The sequence below is a fragment of the Nicotiana tomentosiformis genome, chromosome 10, assembly GCF_000390325.3.
Source record: "Nicotiana tomentosiformis chromosome 10, ASM39032v3, whole genome shotgun sequence".
NCBI classification, from domain to species: Eukaryota; Viridiplantae; Streptophyta; class Magnoliopsida; order Solanales; family Solanaceae; genus Nicotiana; species Nicotiana tomentosiformis.
Window position 1 is genome coordinate 52,515,614 of NC_090821.1, and position 20,068 is coordinate 52,535,681.

The following is a 20,068-nucleotide window of genomic DNA, read 5'->3' on the forward strand; positions in this document are numbered from 1 at the left end:
ACATTAACTTATCTATATGTTTTCAATGAATTTCAACTATACCCATTGAAAAAATTCCTTATTTTGCTTAGATTTTTGGAACATTATATATATTTTTTTGTATTTCATCACCTTATTTACTACCTCATGCATGAAATTTCCTTTCCGTCTTGCATCTAATGCTGTTAATCACGCTTTAAAATATGGAAGGTGATTTTTGTATGTGATTCTTTGAGAGAAAGAATCTTATTTATTTAGCTTTTTAATTTTTATACGTGATTGACTAGTTTTAATAAGTCTATGATTAATGGCTAGAGGTTGGTAAGTTAAGACTTATTTGGGACATTTGTGTAAGTTTCCCTTTAAAATTTCACCCAAAAAGTTCTTATCTTCAACATATGTCTGGCCCATCAGGTTTGAAATGGATTTTGAGAGGCCCAGAGTCCATTACAACACAACAATTCAACGACCCAACAGTGTAACTTGCTTCCTTCTCCGGCGAAAAATCGGGTGGTATGTTCCTCTCTGCTCTCTATCTCCACTATTTTTTACTTTGCCCTAATAAAGTAAGCTTGGAATTTGATTTTTCATTACTTAATTTTATATGTTTTCAAGTTAATTTTTATTTTTATTTGCTTCCCGTTTGATTATAGCCAAAGTTCTGTTAGTTTACCATATAAATATAACAATTAATAGTATCGATTTCCATTGCCTAGCTTTTGTCCCTTATAAAAAAATAAAATAATAGTATCAATTATCTAAGTATTTCTCTTGAAAGTAGGCTCTAAGTTCAGACAAGATGAAAACTTTATATATTTTTTTGCTGTGTATTTGCACTAACTTTTGGGGATCATTTTGTAAATACTAGTTATGCAAGGATTATAATACATGATTGTTTTGTTGTGAATGATGATAAGTGGCTTTTTATGGGATGGAATATAATACAGAGATTGTTATGCAGAGGTTGCGATACCAAAATAAGAATTAGCTTTATCTTGGTATGGTGAATACACATATTCTTATTCCGCATTTTACCATGAATAAGTAACAAATATAATCTCGTATAAGTTATGGAGGTATTGTTGTGCAAAGTTTTTTTTAACCTAAAGGCTAAAACGAAATGCTGTATTAGTAATGCAATGTTTCGTACCTGAAAACAAATGTAGTAGTATTAATGCCGAGTATTATATTTTCTTCTAAAAGAAGAGAACTTACATCTTCTACATCAGTTCGGTGTGACAGAATGGTGACTTGAATGTTTAACTTTGCTGTTTTATTTCTGGATATTATTGGTGACGCGTTAACAGCATTATCAGATAGGTTAATTTTTTGTCTTTATTCAGTTCCCTTCTTCTCCAGATATTGTTTTTGCCAGAAATTGCGTTTTAAGTAAAAATATTACATGATCAATATCTTATGTGATTACCCTGTTTGTTTTGCAGGTGACAAAGAGATGGAGTTTCTCTGAATTGGTCTTATACATGGAGGAGAGCCATGGCATTTGCAAGCTTTAATGGCTCTCTTTGAAAGAGATGAGGAGGTGTTCTCTTTTTGTTTTTTCGTACCATTGTCAACTCTTATCTTATCATCGATACTTGGGTTCTGTGATAAAACACACCTCATTCTTTTGCTCTTCAACTAATTGCGCGGTTGAAAAGCTTTCTTTCCTTCCTTTAACTGCTGCGAGACCCTTTCCAGATTATTCGCCTAAAAAAGCCTCCATTAGAGACTCTGAACTTGTGCATCACGTAGCAACTTCTGTTAAGCAGCGTTACTCTGAGCACATTCGCCGTGTTTTAAAGCCCTTTGAATCAAAAATCAGACCTGACCACATCATTTGGGTTCTCATGACTGTGAAGCATGATTACAAACTAGTTCTGGATTTCTTTGACTGGTGGTGTCAACGGAGGGACCCATCAATTGAAGTCCGTTGTATTGTCGTGCATATTGCCGCTGCTCAAAAAGATGCAAGGACAGCACATAGGCTTATTCATGATTTTTGCACAAGACCCTGTGTAGATGTGACAGTTTCCTTCTCACAGTTTCTTGAAAAATTAATATACACTTATAAGGATTGGGGTTCTAATCCATATGTTTTTGATATTTTCTTCCAAGTGCTTGTTGAGTTGGGAATTCTAGATTATGCAAGAAAACTTTTTGATAAGATGTTGCACTATGGCTTGGTTTTATCTGTCTCTTCATGTAACTTATTTCTTTCTCGTCTCTCGCATGATATTGAGGGGCACAAAATGATGCTTAAGGTATTTAATGAATTTTCGGAAGTGGGTGTTTGCTGGGATAATGAATCTCTTAATATAATGATCCATTCTCTTTGTCGGATAGGAAAAGTTAAAGAAGCTCATAACTTACTCCTGCAAATGGAGCTGAGGGGCTGTATGCCTGATATTGTAAGTTACAGCACTGTGATTAATGGATACTGTGTAACTGGACAGCTTGAACAAGTCTTGAAGATCATCAAAGAAATGCAAGTAAAAGGATTGAAGCCAAATGCTTTTACTTTTAACAGTATAATTCTTCTTTTGTCTAAGACTGGCAAAGTGCTTGACGCCGAGAAAATCCTGAGGGAGATGACTTCCCAGGGAGTTGCTCCAGATAATGTCGTTTACACAACTCTTATAGATGGCTTCTGCAAAACTGGGAACATAAGTGCTGCATACAGACTGTTCAATGAGATGCAGTGTTTTAACATTACTCCTGATTTAGTAACATATACTGCCCTTATTTCTGGTCTGTGTCAAACTGGAAAAATTGGTGAAGCAAATACGCTCTTGAATGATATGGTTTGCCGGGGATTAGAACCTGATGAATTCATTTATACTGCGCTTATTGATGGTTATTGCAAGGCAGGGGAGATAAGGGCAGCCTTTTCTCTTCACAACAAAATGGTTCAGATGCAGTTGGTGCCAAATATTGTGACTTACACTGCACTGGTAGATGGGCTTTGTAAACTAGGGGAACTTGATACAGCACACGAACTTCTCCATGAGATGTCTGGAAAGGGTCTTGAACTGAATATCTACACATACAACTCACTTGTTAATGGTCTTTGTAAAGCTGGAGATGTAGAAAAAGCAGTTAAGTTAATGAAAGATATGGAAGCTGCAGGGATCCATCCTGATACTTTTACTTATACTACTCTAATGGATGCATATTGCAAATCTGGAGAGATGGACAAGGCTCATGGACTACTACGTCAGATGTTGCTCAGAGGACTTCATCCAACAATAGTTACATTCAATGTTCTGATGAATGGTTTTTGTATGTCAGGGATGCTAGAAGAAGGTGATAAACTGTTGAAGTGGATGTTGGAGAAGGGCATAATACCAAATGCTACCACCTACAATTCTCTTCTGAAGCAGTACTGCGTTCGAAATAATATGTGTATGACGTCAGAAATTTATAAGGGGATGCTGGGCCAAGGAGTTGTACCAGATGCCAATACCTTTAACATATTGATACGAGGACATTGCAAAGCTAGAAATATGAAAGAGGCTTGGTTTTTGCACAAGGAAATGATCAAGAAGGGATTTACTCCCACAGTAGATACTTATCATGCACTCATCAAAGGTTTTTTAAAGAGGAAAAAGTATTCTGAGGCCAAAGAAATGTTTGAAGAAATGAGAAGGAATGGTCTGTTGGCAGATAAAGAACTTTACTCCATCTTTGCAGATATGAACTATGAACAAGGGAACTTTGATTTGGCGCTTGAGCTTTGTGATGAAGCATTAGAAAAGTGTGTTGCAGACAAGACTGATAACAGGAATTCATGATAGTTCTCTGTGATATAATTTTTCTGATAAAAGAGTTTCAGCTGTATTTGTGCTGCTACAGAAGGCAGGAACATGACATGCTCAAGAACAGAGTCCTTGGACGGCCAGAGGGATCTTGCTTATAGCTGCTTCAAAGGTTTTGTTTATTGTCAGAATTGTGTCAATTCGGAGGAAGAAAACATAGCGGCTGCAGGTTTTGAAAATTTCCTGGAGTTTTCTGTTATTATTAGACCATGCTACATTAAATCTCGTACGTTTGATCTCCTTTGCTAGTAGATTCACCGGTGTCAAAGCTTCATGATAAGCTAAGCACTCTCTGACTTTTTCACTTGAGGAACCTGAGAGCCTGAGAGAAATGTGGCTTTATAAGTCTGGATTAGCATTTTGAGCATTTTCAGAAGCAAAATGCTCTGAGACATGTTTCTGCATGGTGTTAGTGGTGATCTTGTAGCTGATTTTGAAACTAGCCATAATAAACCAGGTGCCTTGCTCCTCATGATGCATAGTCTTTTTGTGCTGTCAAGCCAATTCAAGCTGTTACTCTTTTAAATCATCAGATGATTATTTGAAACAGCTGAGTTTGTTATACTTGGTAATTGCGTATTGTTAGTCACTTCTACTTCTTCAAGGAACTAAAGCTGAACACATATTTTTTGGATGCATGCTGCAATTTAGCGCTGTAGTGCACTTTTTTTTTCTTCTTTTTTTTTCCCCTTCACTTAGATCTGTAGCATGCGATGCAGGAAGGTGAAAGGAGGACTGACGATCAGCTTTAAGAAATTCCAGCCTGGATAGGAAAAGAAGCATGAAAGCTAGGTAAAAGTTGCAAATTGAATTGACTATCAGTTTCCTCCGGTAGTTTAGCATGGAAAACAGATAACTCTAAAAGGGACGTTCTTTTTCAGTTTCCTCCGGTGGTTTGAAGTGGAAAACGGATCACTTTGGAATGAACTACTTTTATAAGGATACCAAAGTTAGAGTGGACTTGTACATGGCTGTGGTATTTTTTTTTTTTTGGGTGGGAGTGGTTAAGTACTGGGGGTTCTTGGGTGTTGAGGATGTAAAGTCAGAAGTTCCAAGGGGCAGCATTATTTAACCTATATTCGATTTCTATAGCTGCAGAAGTGGTAGTGAGTGATCTAACGTTCATCTTTCTTCGTGAATCAGGTGATGTGGGCCTGGAGTTCTACTGCAATGAAGTAAACTACAGCATACCATCAAAGATTGCCGTCCATCTGTGTATTGAATAAGTATCCCAGTAGATTGTGTTTTCTAAGCTTGGAATAGGTGTAAAAAAAGCACCGGAAGACTAGGATAAGATTCTGGAGAGCTATTGTTTCGATAGATGGAAGTAGTGGTTCAAGGAATGCATGATTGTTTAACCTGGTTAAAACTGTTGGAGGAGGTTATATGATCTTCAATGGCTTTCTTGATATGTATGAAATTCGTAATTGACTCACGGTTTGCTAGCTATCCCATAGACTCGTGGCATACAGTTTCAGGATAGGTGTATTGGTACATCACGCATCAATGCAAACTTCGAATTTAAACCCAAAGCAGTATTAATCAAGTACCTGTTCCGTTCTTTTTTTCGTATGTCACACTTCCGCCGAAGCTAAGGTAGCTTTGCTCTTATATTCTTTTTCTTAATGTTTGTATTTAATTAAAATCGTGTAGATCATGGGTTCAAGCTGTGGAAACAGGCTCTTGCAAAAAATAAGGTAAAACAACATATAATAAACCTATTGTGGTTCAGCCTTTCCCTTAGCGGGAGTTTAATGCACTGGACTGCCTTTTCTTAGACCTTGTATTATTGTCTACATTATTTGATATGCCGTGTCTTCTGTGGTTGAAGTGTTTGGTACTTAAGAGAGGACGATCATAATGCTTTTAGGGTTGGTCATGGTTTTAATCTTACAGTTGATTTCTCTTCTGCAACAAGATATACAGTTGCTCCGACACAAACTATAGCTTGTGTATTAGTATATAACTGATGTCATAATCACAGTAAAATTTCTACAAGATAAAGCTAGTCAAATGCAGCAGGCAGTAAAGAACAAGGACCAAGCAGAAATCTGGTTTAGCAATGTGACCATCTGAAGGTGCAGAGTGACCTGGCCTCTCAGCAGCCCTCACTGTCTCCTTCGAGCAAGTGTAGTTGCAGCGACTTGGACGAACCACTCTGTATACGCCGGTGCTTGTTAAAACATAGGTATCCTTTCTGTTATCCTGTCCAAATGAGAATATGTAACCTAAAGCAGGCAATGGACTATTGGGTACTGAGCTGCAGTTGAGAGGGGAATCATGAGCACAACTAAATGGTATGCCTCTTGTTGTGAAGTTCCCACTATTGTATGGATTTTCTTGGGCTGCCCAGAAATTCTTAGCATACAAATCTCCATATAGGTAACTGCAAATTTAACCATCCTCTGTTAAGTTTGGTTTGCAAAATTTGAAGTTGCTTCAATTATATATCTAAATGGGTGTTCATATTTACCTTCCATATATGCAGGGATCAGTCTTGGAGCGATAAACATAGCCACCTGAGATAGCTGCAGATCCAACCTCTTTATTTATATCAGAATGGTTGTATCCTAATACTGGGAAGATGGGATCCATAGAATCATCAGCTGAAGCATTTTTAAAGCGGAAAGGACCTTCGTACATGCTCCATCCATAGTTTCCCCCTCTTGTGATGATGTCAACTTCTTCATATTGATCCTGCACGATTCAAATGATTGTCAGAAAGTCATCATCAAGTTACAAGTCAGCATGGTGCAGAGGTCTGTAGAAATGAATTTTAACAAAAGTGAGACTATCATTTTACCTGGCCAACATCCGCACAGATGAAGTAAGAAGGCCTTTCTGAATCGAAGCTACAGCGCCAAGGATCTCTCAATCCTAGAGCCCAAATTTCAGGCTGCAAATCCTTGTCTTGTGAATAAGGATTATCTCGAGGAACTGAATAGTTACCCCAATGTCCAAGGTCTGATATTTCTTCTTGACCTGATGAAGAAAAATCACCAAGTATCTCATGACATAACTCAAGAAAGTTCAAGGCAGGCCAATTAGGCTTTTAGTTTTAGTGTCAATTTTTGTAATAAATCGAAATGCTCACTTGGTATGTTATCGATATCAACCCTCATAATTTTTCCTAGCAAGGACTTCTTATTTTGAGCAAAATTGTAAGAATCACCCTTGCTTCCACCATCTCCCATCATAATGTAGAGATATCCATCTTCAGGGCCAAAGAGTATTTGTCCTCCATGATTAGCTGTAAATGGGAGCCCCATTGTAAATATTCTTCTCACTTCTGATGGTTTTGCCTTCTCCGCCTACAGAATGTATGAAATGTCAATTAACATAGTCAAAACACAGTGCCTAGAGACACAGCAAAGAAACCTTTGAAATGGAATTGGAGAAAATTCTATTTCAAGGTAGAATTGTAATGTTGAGTTTAATTTCTATTAACTGATCGAGTAAAGAATTTTTACACCATTGCAGAAGCGGATCCAGAAGTTACATTTGATAGGTTCAACTTTTAAGTTCTTCCTATTGAATCCAATATACTGATAGTATAAAAATTCTTTATGTCGGTGTATAGAAGCTCAGCTGTATAATATTTAACTCCCCTAGGAATTTAAAGGTTGAGCAGAATTCCATCATTTGATACAGCTGCTGTTTGAAAAACATGTTAAGGAGAGTGAAAAACTTACCTTGGATGGATTTGGTGCAGTCCCATTAACACTGAACTCTGCAACAACATTATGATATTGACATGGCTGCTTATTATCATCTGAGTTTATCTTTGAAGGGTCACAACCAACATCTGAATTACAAGCACATCTTCCAGCACATCTAGGAGACTTAGCTTTGTCACAGTTAAATGATGCAAAAAACCTGCCATTCTTGGCAAAGTTTGGATGAAAAGCCATTCCCATCATCCCAAATCTTGCATCTAAGTAAACCTCATCTGTTAAATCAGCAAATGGACTTGATTCATCAAGTTCCATTGCTTCTCCTGAGTCTTGTTCTGGTATAGTTGCTAACCAAATTTTTCCAGGCTGATTGGAGAAAAATACGCTGTTCGATCCATCAGGATGAGGAACCATATTGATGTAAGCTCCATCAGCAATCTTCTCTAAACACATGCCATTGGGAGGTTGTAATGTTTCATTTTTCTTGAGTAAAACCTGTTCTCCACTGAAACATAATGAATCTTTATCAAAGTTTCCACCAAATGCTTCACAGAAATCGGATTTCGATTGCCATAAGTCTGTTAACAAGGAGGAGTTTGAGTTTTGGCTCTCTCCTGCTTTGGTTTTCAAGGATGGTGCAAAAGGAGAATTTGTTATTGGTATGTTTTGGCAAGTATCCCAAACAGATGAACAAAAGCTTTTCTCTGATGTAGCAGTTGAATTGCAAAGAATAGGAACGGGTCTTGGCCCTGATTTCACCTTAAACAACTCTGCTGAGAACTGATCACATGTCTGCAAATATTGGAATTTTTTTTTATTAGCTTTAAAGCAAAGTTTATTCATTAGATGTTGAAACTATTCTTATGTAAGTTCTCAAAATTCATATTCTTTCTTCAAGAATTTGGCAAAAAAAGCAAATTAGCTAACCAACAACAACAACAATAAAAAACCCGTATAATGACACTAGTGGGATTCGGGAAAGGTAGTGTGAAGGGAGAGAGAGGTTGTTTCCGATTAATCTCGGCTCAAAAAAAGCAAATTTAGCTAACCCCATCAAGAAAAATTAAGGAAGAAGTTTGAAAAACTGCAACTTCAATATCCATTAAAATGTATAAGAATGAAATTAGGAAACTTACTGAGCAGAGTATTGACTTCACAGCAGAACTACATGCAGTGTCAGTTATATTCATACCCTCAAAAAGCTTCTGCAATTGCAGATCTTTAGAAGAGTCACAGCAGACTCTTCCATTATATGGACAAAAAGCCAAAGGCTTCTTTGGAGTTACAGGTGCTCCTACATATATACAATGAATAATCAGCAAAAGAAAACAAAAATTTGTGTAAAAATGACAGTTTGATAGTGATTGAACTGCCCCCATAAAAATCTTGAAAAAACTTACTCAAGTCTGTGCATAAAGGGAGTGAAGAAGATGGGTTGATGAAGCTATACAGAAGGAGATAAATGAATGAGAACAGCAGATTGAAGTGGTTATTCATTTCTGGAAAGATGAAGCAGAGAGGACAAGAACAAACATGCAGCAGCAAATCTGGTATTACTCCCTTCTTATTCTTATCATGATGGAGATATAAGTAACAACATATATAAAAAGGGAAAAATAACTTTGTTACAAAAGATGTCATTATTCAAAGAAATTTCTTTTCTTTTTTTTTGGAAAATAAGGTGTTTGGTTGGTGAGCCAAAAAAAAATTTCAGAAAGAATATTGCATATACTAAAGATCAACAATAATATTAGCAAATCAGAATTTGTTCTGGTGAATTTCGGAGTATTACTAGTATAATTATTAGTTAGAATAAATAATATGTAGTTAAAAGTTAAAATTGTTATAAGAAAAACGATTTATGTCTATAAGTAAGGGAAATTATTTTTATCTTTTGGTGAAAATAGTTTTCTCCCTTGTAAAACATTTTGTACTAACTAGAAGGGAAATATTTTTCTAAAATGACTTTCATCTTACCAAATATTTCTGCAGGAAAAAGTTTCGATTTATAAAATATAAATGATTTTTCAAAAGGAGGGTCACCGCAATCTCTACTTTCACATAATAGGAATAATATTTGCGTACCTATTACCAAATATATGGGTAAATAATATCTGCACATATAGGACTATACTAAATATGTTATTGTTGTTTTAAGGAGTTAAAAAAAATTTCAAGCTCTTTTAACTTTAAGGTTTGATGAATTATCTGTACCAGAAAGGTATCAAGTTGGTAAACTGAGTGCTGGAAATTGGTACCCACGTTTGAGCAATAATTCAAGACTTTAGCTTGACTATTAGACATTTAGACTCTATACAAAAAAATCTCAGTGGATAGGTAGTGGTTGAAAAGGGCAGTAATGATATAGGACAAAAATAGATATTTTATTGTTACCCAAAAAAAGGTTAGATTTTTCTAAAAGTTGGATTAAATGTTCATTGTCATCGATATTATTACCTTACTGGTGTGTACTTTTATTGCTTTATTTGCTATTGATTGGTTATACTTTTATGGTGTAAATTCAAATTAATCAAAATTTAATACAATTATCGAATATCGAGCGAAAAGCTAAAGAAAAAAACATACTACTTGTACTTGCCTACAATTTAAAAAGTGGTATAGTGGGTTCACATTTCAGCCACTACAAATTTAAATTTCTATTTTCATCTTGGTGAAACTTTTCGTGTATTTGGGCTATTATAAAAAAAAAATGGTTGAAAATGATCATTTCTTGTAAACAATTTATCACTGTTCGTACCAATGTACATTTCTTTTATTATTATCTTATTTTATTATTTTTGGTTATATAGTCGTTGAATGTGATAAATTTTCTGACTCTATAAACAAAAGTGAAGTTTTAAGAACAATTACACTTTATAAATGGAGTAGAAAACTCTGGTCTTCCTATTAGAATGTACCAAGGAATTGTGAGAAAAGGAAAATAATTTTTTAAATTTTCAAGTTAACTAATCAATGGAAATTTGGATACAAGTATATATACAACTCTTTCTAGTTTGCCTCTTAGCAATGGGAATAACTGGTTTTAACAATTCTAATCTTTTGACCATGCAGTAAAATGTTTAATACATAATTTTTACCTTGAAAGTTTTTCTGTTTGATTATTGACTGTATTTTGTTTAAGCATAAAGGTACTTTACAGTTATAGAAGAGGTAGGAGGTAAGATATGGGGTCGCATTTGGTAAGGAAACGCTTTACCCTTGTTTACCCGAAAAACGGATAGAATTAAATTTGTACGTAGTTCTAAGAATATGTGGTATACCTTAATACAAACCGTAAGGATAAATAAAAATATCAGATATGGATTGCAAAGAGTACAAAGTAAACAAGGTAGTACAGAAGATGATTTTTATGACTGAACATGCTGAATCAATTTATGAAACTTAAAAGAACAACTCTTCACTGTAGGAGAATATGATGCTTGAATTATAATGTAAGCAAAAAACTTGGTCCTTACAGAAATAATAACCACCTCCTTTTATAGTAGAAGGATCTTACTTTAGATATAATTAAAAATACATAGTGGGAGACCCATGATAAATCAGCTTTTCCATAATTTCTGCCGGGATTCTCTCCTCTAGTGGGATTGCAACAGCTCTTGTCTATGAGTTCGATATTGACTCGAGTTTTCGGTCTTGACTCAAGCTCTCGATCTTGACTTGAGCTCGATTCTAACTCGGATCTTTGTATTGATTCGGGGTCAGTGTTGGTCGGTCTCTGAATCATAAGCTCGATAACTTTACTTTGCATCATAGTTTGATTTGGATTCGAGCTTGATAATGATATCAAGCTCGACATTGATCGGTCCCTCGGGCTCGAAGCTTGTTTGCATCATCTTCGGAACCCATCTTGAAGTCTTACTCCGATCTATTACGTTTTGACCTTGATCGATCGTACGAAGGCCAAAATCTATTTCGACTGTATACAAATAGTCCCCTCGTTTCTCGGGAAGGATGTGGTGAAAAACGATATGATTTTTCAACGGCTCGATCGGATTATAAGCTGACGTTTACATTAGGCTCGATCATGACGTACATGATAGCTGTCCCGTCGATTTAATCTTTCACGGCATTTAATGCATGTCAGACGGTGGTCGGCCACCGCTGATACTGAACCGCCATTGCTTTAATCTATAAATAGCCCTTCCTTTTATCATATACCACTTTTACATCTTCAATCTTCCAAATTTTCCAAGTTCTTTTTCGTACTCTCTAAGTTTATTCGCAAATCTGTGATTCTTCTTTGCAAGGTTCTTCTTCTAAACCACCAATTCTTTGTTACCTTTTTTAAATCCAAAATGATGAAGACATCAAAAACCGTCCCTCCAAAAGAAAAAGCTTCTTCTTCCCAATCCGTCGCCGACAAAACACCGGTGGATCCACGACCTGAGGAGTGCATTCCGGCGGCTTATGTTCTTACCTCCGATTTTAAACTCGATAAAGGTTCGTCGGTTCCTGGCCGATATGAGCCCGTATCAAGATATATTTATTCGATAACCCGGGAGCATATCGAGCGGATAAAAAAAGATTGTAACTGGGAGAACAAAGAAGTGGTAGTGCCGTCTCCCGAAGAGGATATTACTACTCATGTGAGGGATTTTTTAAGCGTGTATACTTACCCTTTCACGTTAGGTCCCCTCGACCCCGTTATCATAGATTTTTGTCGCAAATACCTAATAACCCTAGGCCAGATACATCCTTCCTTTTGGCGGATCGTTATTTTGATCCGATACTTTGTGAGTAAAATCGAGGGGATGCCTTTCACCCTCGATCATCTTGTCCGATTATACTGTCCTCGCCTTTTTCGAGTAGGGTCAATAAAACTTCAACGTCGAGCTACCAAGGCTCTGTTCTCGAGTATAGACGAGGATAAGGATCGAAGCTGGATGGCAGATTCGTTCGAGTAAGGACTTCGGACCTGATTCCGACCGAAAAGATGCTTTTTTCCGAGGAGTGGAACATGAAGCGTAAGTGTAATTATGATGTTATCTCCTACTATTTTATCCTTTCATTTCCTTCGCCAATATTCCCCTTTTGTGATGCAGTGGTTCCCTGGATGCCCGGCGCAGTGCCCGATCTCAAGAACTGGGTACGTGATCTGGTTTGGACCTCCTCCTACGCCGAGCGCTCATGGTGCGACTTATTGAAGGGCCGATGCGAGGCCAAAAATCACGGTAAGTACCTTTCTCGTATCTTTTGATAATTTGAATAAGATGATTTTTACACACTTTAATAAAATTTTCCGTGTGTAGGTGTGGACAAGGATGCAGTTTTGAGGCCCTCATCAGTCGAGAAAGAGGCTTCGGCCTCTGTCCCAAAGCCGGTGAAAAGAAATAAGAGGAAAAGAGCCCCCGTCCTCGAAGATCAAAAATCAAAGAAGAGGACGGCTCGTAAGCCGAACAAGAATATCATCCCTTTGACCGTAGAATCAGTTCTGCGTCTGAGGGATGAAGAAGAAAAAGAAGAAGAAGAAAACGATGGGTCTGCGCTGGCGGCCCGAACGAAGAAGACCACCGACATTCCACATGCAACTAGATCGATGGTGGTTCATAAGGCTCCGCCTCAATCTGAGGATATATCAAAGAAAGATTCGAGAAGAGTCCCCGAGTTGTTGGATATCGAAGACGCTTCCCATTGAAGCCAACGGATGGGGGATATGTCTGAAAGGACTCTTCTGGAATCTTTTTGAATCAAAGAAAATGCCCCAGGTGATTCACTTGGGGCAGCAGCAATCGAAGACTCGCCCACCTTCCCTGCGTTTTTCGCATGGGCAATTCGGGAGGCCCAAGCTTTGTGGGCTCTCAAATTAGATAGGCCTCATGATGGAGAGGATCCTTTTTGTGATCTATTTATCGGTGTCGAGGACACTACCGGTACAAGTGACGCACCGGATCTTTTTCACGGAGTGTAGCAGGCTTTGAATCAGGTAAGCCTTAAATTATATGGCATTACCTTTAAGTTTGCTTTTCTTTTCTAACTTCGTTTCTTCTTTCTTTGCAGGCCACGGCAGTTCATCGAGAATCATGTTCTCGGTCCCGAACCGAGCTGCGTCGATACGCGGTCGAGCTTTAATGGGCTACGGAGGAGAGGAACTCCCTAAAACTCCTCTTAGGCCAAAGGGGGGAAGAAATAAAAACCTCCGAGCTGAGTTGGCCAAGGCTCACCAAGATCAGAACGATCTGTCCGAGCAGGTAATAATACTTTTAAAAGACTATGGGCTCGATACCGGAACGATGGCTAATTTTTCGGTCTCATAGCTGCAGCAGAAAATTGAGATGATCGGAAAACTCCGTGAAGAGGTCGATGTGATAAAAGCGGAGTCTTTGAAGTGGAAAGAAGGAATGGACCACTTTGCTGCAGAGAAAGAAACTGCTCGAGCCCAATTGTCATCGACCGAAAACCAACTTCAAAAAATGAAGGAGAAAGGCTCGGTCCAAGCGAGAAGAATAGAGGAGCTCGAGGCTCGGTTGGCCTCTGAACTTGCCAAGGCCGAATCTGACGCCGAAAAGGCAAAGGCCGATGCGGATGCACTCATGGTCGTCTATCGGGTCGATGCTGAAGTTGCCCAGGTCAAAGCAAGAGAGGCAGCCAAGACTGCCGATACTCGAGCACATTGGGTCGCTGAACTTGCTAAGTGTCGATCTCGGAGGGAGACCCTCGATGAGATCCATGCTCGAGGTTTCGACCTCGCTGAAGTGATTAAAATAGCCAAAGAACTCGAAGCCGATGCTGAAGCCTTGGTTTTCGATGACAACGATGATGATAATGATGATGATGGGAGTAAGAGCGGGTCCGAGAACTGGGGGGGGGGCCCGATAGAGAAGAGACCTCTCCTGGGGATAACCAAGAAGCTTAGTCCTCAATTTTTATGTTGTAATCAATTATGTAAACAATCTTGTATATAAAAATATCCCTTTTTGCCAACTTGCTTCTGTTTTGTTTCCTATCTTGTGAAGATTTTATTCACGTCTTATGAATATTTTCACAAGGATTTAGGCAACTTGATCGAATTTGGACTTCGTAGCCTTTATAACTGAGTGAGCGCTTACTCAAACTTGAAGTAATGTAGCCCTTAGGCTTAGTAGTCGAGTGAATGATTCGAACTCATTGTGATGTAGCCCGTAGGCGTAATGATCGAGTGAGTGCTCGTTTGAACTTAAAATAAAAATAGCCCGTAGGCTTAGTAGTCAAGTGAATGATTCGAACTCGAAGTAATGTAGCCCGTGGGCGTAATGGTCGAGTGAGTGCTTGCTCGAACTAGAAATAAAAGTAGCCCGTAGGCTTAATGGTCTAGTGAATGATTCGAACTCGAGGTAATGTAGCCCGTGGGCATAATGGTCGAGTGAGTGCTTGCTTGAACTCAAAATAAAAATAGCCCATAGGCTTAGTAGTCGAGTGAATGATTCGAACTCGAAGTAATATAACCCGTGGGCGTAATGGTCGAGTGAGTGCTTGCTCAAACTCAAAATAAAAGTAGCCTGTAGGCTTAATGGTTGAGTGAATGATTCGAATTCGAAATAAAAGTAGCCCGTAGGCTTAATGGTCGAGTGAATGATTCGAACTCGAAGTAATGTAGCCCGTGGGTGTAATGGTCGAGTGAGTGCTTGCTCGAATTCGAAATAAAAGTAGCCCGTAGGCTTAATGGTCGAGTGAATGATTCGAACTCGAAGTAATGTAGCCCGTGGGCGTAATGGTCGAGTGCGTGCCTGCTCGAACTCGAAATAAAAGTAGCCCGTAGGCTTAATGGTCGAGTGAATGATTCGAACTCGAAGTAATGTAGCCCGTGGACGTAATGGTCGAGTGAGTGCTTGCTCGAACTCGAAATAAAAGTAGCCAAAGCTCGAACTCGAAATAAAAGTAGCCCGTAGGCTAAATGGTTGAGTGAATGATTCGAACTCAAAATAAAAGTAGCCAGTAGGCTTAATGGTCGAGTGAATGATTCGAACTCGAAGTAATGTAGCCCGTGGGCATAATGGTCGAGTGAGTGCTTGCTCGAATTCGAAATAAAAGTAGCCAGTAGGCTTAATGGTCGAGTGAATGATTCGAACTCGAAGTAATGTAGCCCGTGGGCATAATGGTCGAGTGAGTGCTTGCTCGAACTCGAAATAAAAGTAGCCCGAAGGCTTAATGGTCGAGTGAATGATTCGAACTCGAAGTAATGTAGCCTATGGGCATAATGGTCGAGTGAGTTCTTGCTCGAACTCGAAATAAAAGTAACCCGTAGGCTTAATGGTCGAGTGGATGATTCAAACTCGATCCTGTTTGCATAATAAATCTCGAAATAGAGGAATTTTTCTTGGATATAAGATATCGGTATAGAAGAGAACTTTTCTTTGCAATTCATTATACATGTGTTCATGTTTTGCGTCAGGGCTCGGGCCAACTACATGAGCATGGTTCGTTTTGACCATTTGGCTCTTACAACTTTTCCTATTGGAACCCTGTTGTTATGAAATAACTTTCTTGCATCAAAACTCGATATATTTGAGGGCTAATGCCCCCCAGTATTCGAGGTTGATTATGAAGAAGCCTTAGATACTGTTGAATTGCCCTCAGGTAGCACATGGTTGTTGCCTCATTAAAAACCTCTCCGGGAAAACCCATTTGGGATAAAAGTCGATCTAAGGGGGAAAAGAGTGCAACGCGTACTTTAAAACCTGAGGTCTCGACGTCTTTGATCGAACTCCTGCAATGGGTTAGCTTCGAATATGTATATATGGGCAAAACGAAAGAGAGAATCATACCTTAACAATAATATCATTTGAGGAATGATATGTTCCAGTTGTTCGATAATGGTTTGTCATCCATCGTTCCGAGTTTATAAGATCCCTTTCCGACTATGTCGAGGACCTGACAGGGTCCTTCCCAATTTGGGCCGAGCTTCCCTTCATTAGGATCTCGAGTATTGATGGTGATCTTCCTTAGGGCTAAGTTTCCGATCCTGAAGTGGTGGAGGTTGGTTCTTCTATTGTAGTACCTTTCGATTCGTTATTTTTGTGCAGTCATTCAAACGAGTGTCGTTTCTCGTTTTTCATCTAATAATTCGAGGCTAGTATTCATTGCCTCATGGTTTGATTCCACCGATGTATGTCGAAACCTTGCGTTGGGTTCTCTGACTCGACTGGAATTAAGGCTTCGGAGCCATACACTAAGGAAAACGGATTTGCTCCTGTACTGGACTTCGATGTTGTTCGATATGCCCATAGAACTTCGGGCAGAATTTCTCTCCATTTCCCTTTGGCTTCGTTCAACTTTTTCTTCAAGTTTTGGATGATAGTCTTGTTTGTTGATTCGGCTTATCCGTTCCCACTGGGGTGATACAGTGTCGATAATATCCTTTTTATTTTATGATCTTCGAGAAATTTTGTTACGTTACTGCCGATAAATTACTTACCATTATCGTATGTTATTTCTGCGGGTATCCCAAATCGACACACGATGTGATCCTAGATGAAATCTATGACCTCTTTTTCTCTTACTTTCTCGAACGCCTGTGCTTCAACCCATTTAGAGAAATAGTCAGTCATAAATAAAATAAATTTAGCTTTACCTGGGGCCGATGGTAGGGGGCCGACGATATCCATCCCCCATTTCATAAATGGCCATGGGGATAGGACTGAATGAAGTTGTTCCCCGGGTTGATGGATCATCGGTGCAAATCTTTGACATTTATCACATCTTCGAACAAATTCCTTAGTGTCACTTTCCATGTTATCCCAGTACCTGCTCTGATGATTTTATAAATCAGTGATTCGGCGCTGGAGTGGTTCCCACAAGTGCCTCCATGGACCTCTCGTAAAATATAATCGGTGTCTCCCGGTCCCAAGCATACTGCCAATGGTCCATCGAACGTCCTTCTGTACAATGTTCCATCTTCAACCAACATGACTCGAGCAGCTTTGGTTCGTAAGGCCCTTAACTCTTTAGGGTTCGATGGGAGTTTTCCGTTTCCCAAATATTCAATATACTTATTTCTCCAATCCCAGGTTAAGCTTGTGGAGTTTATCTCGGCGTGCCCCTCCTCGATTACGGACCTCGAGAGTTGAACGACGATCCCCGAATCGATCTCATCTTCCTCGACTGATGACCCCAAATTTGCGAGTGCATCGGCCTCACCATTTTGTTCTCGAGGCACATGTTGTAGAGTCCATTTCTTAAAACGGTGCAAAGTTATCTGTAATTTGTCCAAATACCTCTGTATTCTACCTTCTCCAATCTCAAAGGTTTTGTTTACTTGGTTTACTACCAGCAAAGAGTCACATTTAGCTTCAATCATTTCAGCTCCCAGGCTTTTGGCCAGCTCGAGACCTGCAATCATGGCCTCAAACTCGGCCTCATTGTTAGTTAACCTAGAAGTTTTGATAGACTGCCTAATGATGCTACCCGTGGGGGGTTTCAACACGATGCCAAGCCTGGACCCCTTCACATTCGTAGCACCATCTGTGAAGAGGGTCCAAACCCCCATCCAATGATGTACCCGATTTTAACAAGAGTATTTTTTCAACTTCGGGTATGAAGGCTGGCATGATATGAGCTCTGATACCCATTATTACAGGGTCAATGTTTCGTAATTAACTCTGCACGGCAGCAGCCTAACACTCAAGCTACTCAGCCTTACTTTTCCCACACTTAGAATTATTTTAGACTTTATGAAACGAAGGCAACACACACAATTTCGGGTAAAAACACCCAACATTTTATTATTCTCGCAGAATATACAAAGGACTCTCTATTGAAAAGGCTCACAACTGACTTGATGCCTTAACCAACGAACTACAACACCTATAAATAGGAGCTGCCACTGGCAGAATACAAGGGGCAATTTATAAAGGGGAAAATTCATTATAGTGTCTGTCACTATTAAGCACTATCAGCAAACACTTAGTCATATAATGGACCACTTCCACGAAATGGTCCCTCTTCTGCACTAAGCCATATTGGTTGGAGCACTAAGCCATGTTTTTTGGAGCACTTGCCATATAATGGAGTACTTCCCACGAAATGGCCCCTCCATTAGAACCTTTGGCCCACTACAACATGTCTTGCTCACAGATTTGCCCACCTTTTGTATTTTCCTTGCCTTGCCTTGTCATTTGATCATTCCTCGCACATTGTCTTATGATAATATCTTCGTCACAGCCTTGTCGTCTCACTGATCCATTCGCATGCCTGGACAAAACGTCATGCGTCTGCCATCGTCGTCGCACATACCCAAGGTTGCCTTGCCATCACTCATGGAATCTTACCTATGACCTGCCCAAGTCCGTGCACCCGACTTAAGCACACTCTCAGCTTTGTACATTGTTTATCAATCCCACACGAACCCATGTCAAGGAGCAATGTACAAACCTTTGACATTGGTTCCATCCGTCATCCGTCACGTCTCAATATTAGGGGCTAACAAACCACCCCTACTAGTTGAACTCGACGTCCTCGTCGAGGCTGACTTCAAGTAGTCCTCTACTTGATGTTCATATTACCATAATGAAGCACCCTTTTCCCAAGTCGCATCTGCCTCGGGCTTTCCTTTCCATTGAATCAGAAATTTCGTCCGCCTATTTTTCTTATGCATCCCAAGAACCCGATGGTCAAGCACCTTCTTAATTTCTTCCTCATACTGAGTGCGCATCTCAGGAGGAGCTCTCTTAGTTTTGTGTCTGTCCGGATTTTCAAGATCTTCCAAATAAGGCTTAAGAAAACTCACATGGAAAGTAGGATGTATCTTCATTCTTTCAGGCAACAACAGTCGGTAATCAACTTCCCCAACTTTTGCAGCAACTTCAAAATGACCATCATACCTTGAAACCAAGGCTCGATACCTGACTCGGCTGTCAATATTTTTCCAAATATGTGGAGTAAGTTTTAACAGCACCTTATCACCCACTTTGAACTCCAAAGGGCGCCTGTTTTTGTCGGCATATTTCTTCATTCTTCGCTGAGCCTTTGATAAGCTATTTGTCGCTTCTTTGATCATAGCTTGTCTATCCAAACCATAACGGTAAGCGGGGAATAAGCAAAATCGTTCTTCTTTTTGAGTAGAGAGAAAAATTTATGACTTCGATCTGACGATCTCGAAATAAATCGGCCTAAGGCTGCAATCCGTCCTGTTAGCCTCTGTACGACTTTCACACCGTCCACGATGGTGATGTCTTCGATGGCCTTGATTTTATTGGGGTTAATCTCGATCCCCCGATTTGACACCATGAATTCGAGGAACTTGCCCGAACCGACCCCGAAAGCACATTTCTCGGGGTTGAGCTTCATGTTGTATTTCCTTAAAATCTCAAACGTTTCCTGCAAATGGGTCAAATCGTCCTCTGCGCGCAGGGACTTAACTAGCATGTCATCAATATAAACTTTCATTGATTTACCTATTTGTTCTTCGAATATTTTATTCACTAGGCGCTGGTAAGTAGCTCCTGCATTTTTAGCCCGAAGGGCATCACATTATAACAATATGTTCCATATTTGGTGACAAATGAAGTCTTTTCCTGATCTTCCGGGTTCATCTGGATTTGATTATACCCGGAATAGGCATCGAGAAAAGTAAGGATCACGTGGCCGACCTGGCATCGATCATGT

At 39.3% G+C, this 20,068-nt stretch overlaps 3 protein-coding genes across 7 annotated transcripts; 1 reads left to right on the top strand and 2 right to left on the bottom strand.

The window, feature by feature from the left end:
* The first annotated feature begins 398 nt into the window (after positions 1 to 398).
* On the top strand, positions 399 to 5,355 carry LOC104102827 (pentatricopeptide repeat-containing protein At1g05670, mitochondrial). Of its 5 annotated transcripts, none has more exons than XM_070187413.1 (4): positions 399 to 492; positions 1,422 to 4,362; positions 4,514 to 4,586; positions 4,938 to 5,355. In XM_070187413.1, exon 2 carries the CDS (start codon positions 1,512 to 1,514, stop codon positions 3,768 to 3,770), a length of 2,259 nt encoding a protein of 752 aa, XP_070043514.1. In that variant the 5' UTR covers positions 399 to 492; positions 1,422 to 1,511; the 3' UTR covers positions 3,771 to 4,362; positions 4,514 to 4,586; positions 4,938 to 5,355. The 5 variants fall into 5 exon arrangements, with proteins under 5 accessions (XP_070043514.1, XP_009608961.1, XP_009608967.1 ...); XM_009610666.4 differs by having other exon boundaries at positions 1,422 to 4,251; XM_009610672.4 differs by having other exon boundaries at positions 1,422 to 3,963.
* Positions 5,356 to 5,724: 369 nt separating this feature from the next.
* On the bottom strand, positions 5,725 to 9,048 carry LOC104102818 (HIPL1 protein-like). The gene is made up of 7 exons (XM_009610656.4): positions 8,869 to 9,048; positions 8,605 to 8,762; positions 7,487 to 8,260; positions 6,889 to 7,105; positions 6,598 to 6,776; positions 6,268 to 6,491; positions 5,725 to 6,180 (listed from the first exon to the last, which is right to left on the bottom strand). The coding sequence occupies exons 1-7, from the start codon at positions 8,963 to 8,965 to the stop codon at positions 5,787 to 5,789; spliced, it is 2,043 nt and encodes a 680-aa protein (XP_009608951.1). The 5' UTR covers positions 8,966 to 9,048; the 3' UTR covers positions 5,725 to 5,786.
* A 9,914-nt stretch (positions 9,049 to 18,962) lies between these two features.
* LOC138900166 (uncharacterized) lies at positions 18,963 to 19,460 on the bottom strand. Its single transcript, XM_070186881.1, has one exon. The coding sequence runs from the start codon at positions 19,458 to 19,460 to the stop codon at positions 18,963 to 18,965; it is 498 nt and encodes a 165-aa protein (XP_070042982.1).
* Positions 19,461 to 20,068: the final 608 nt, after the last annotated feature.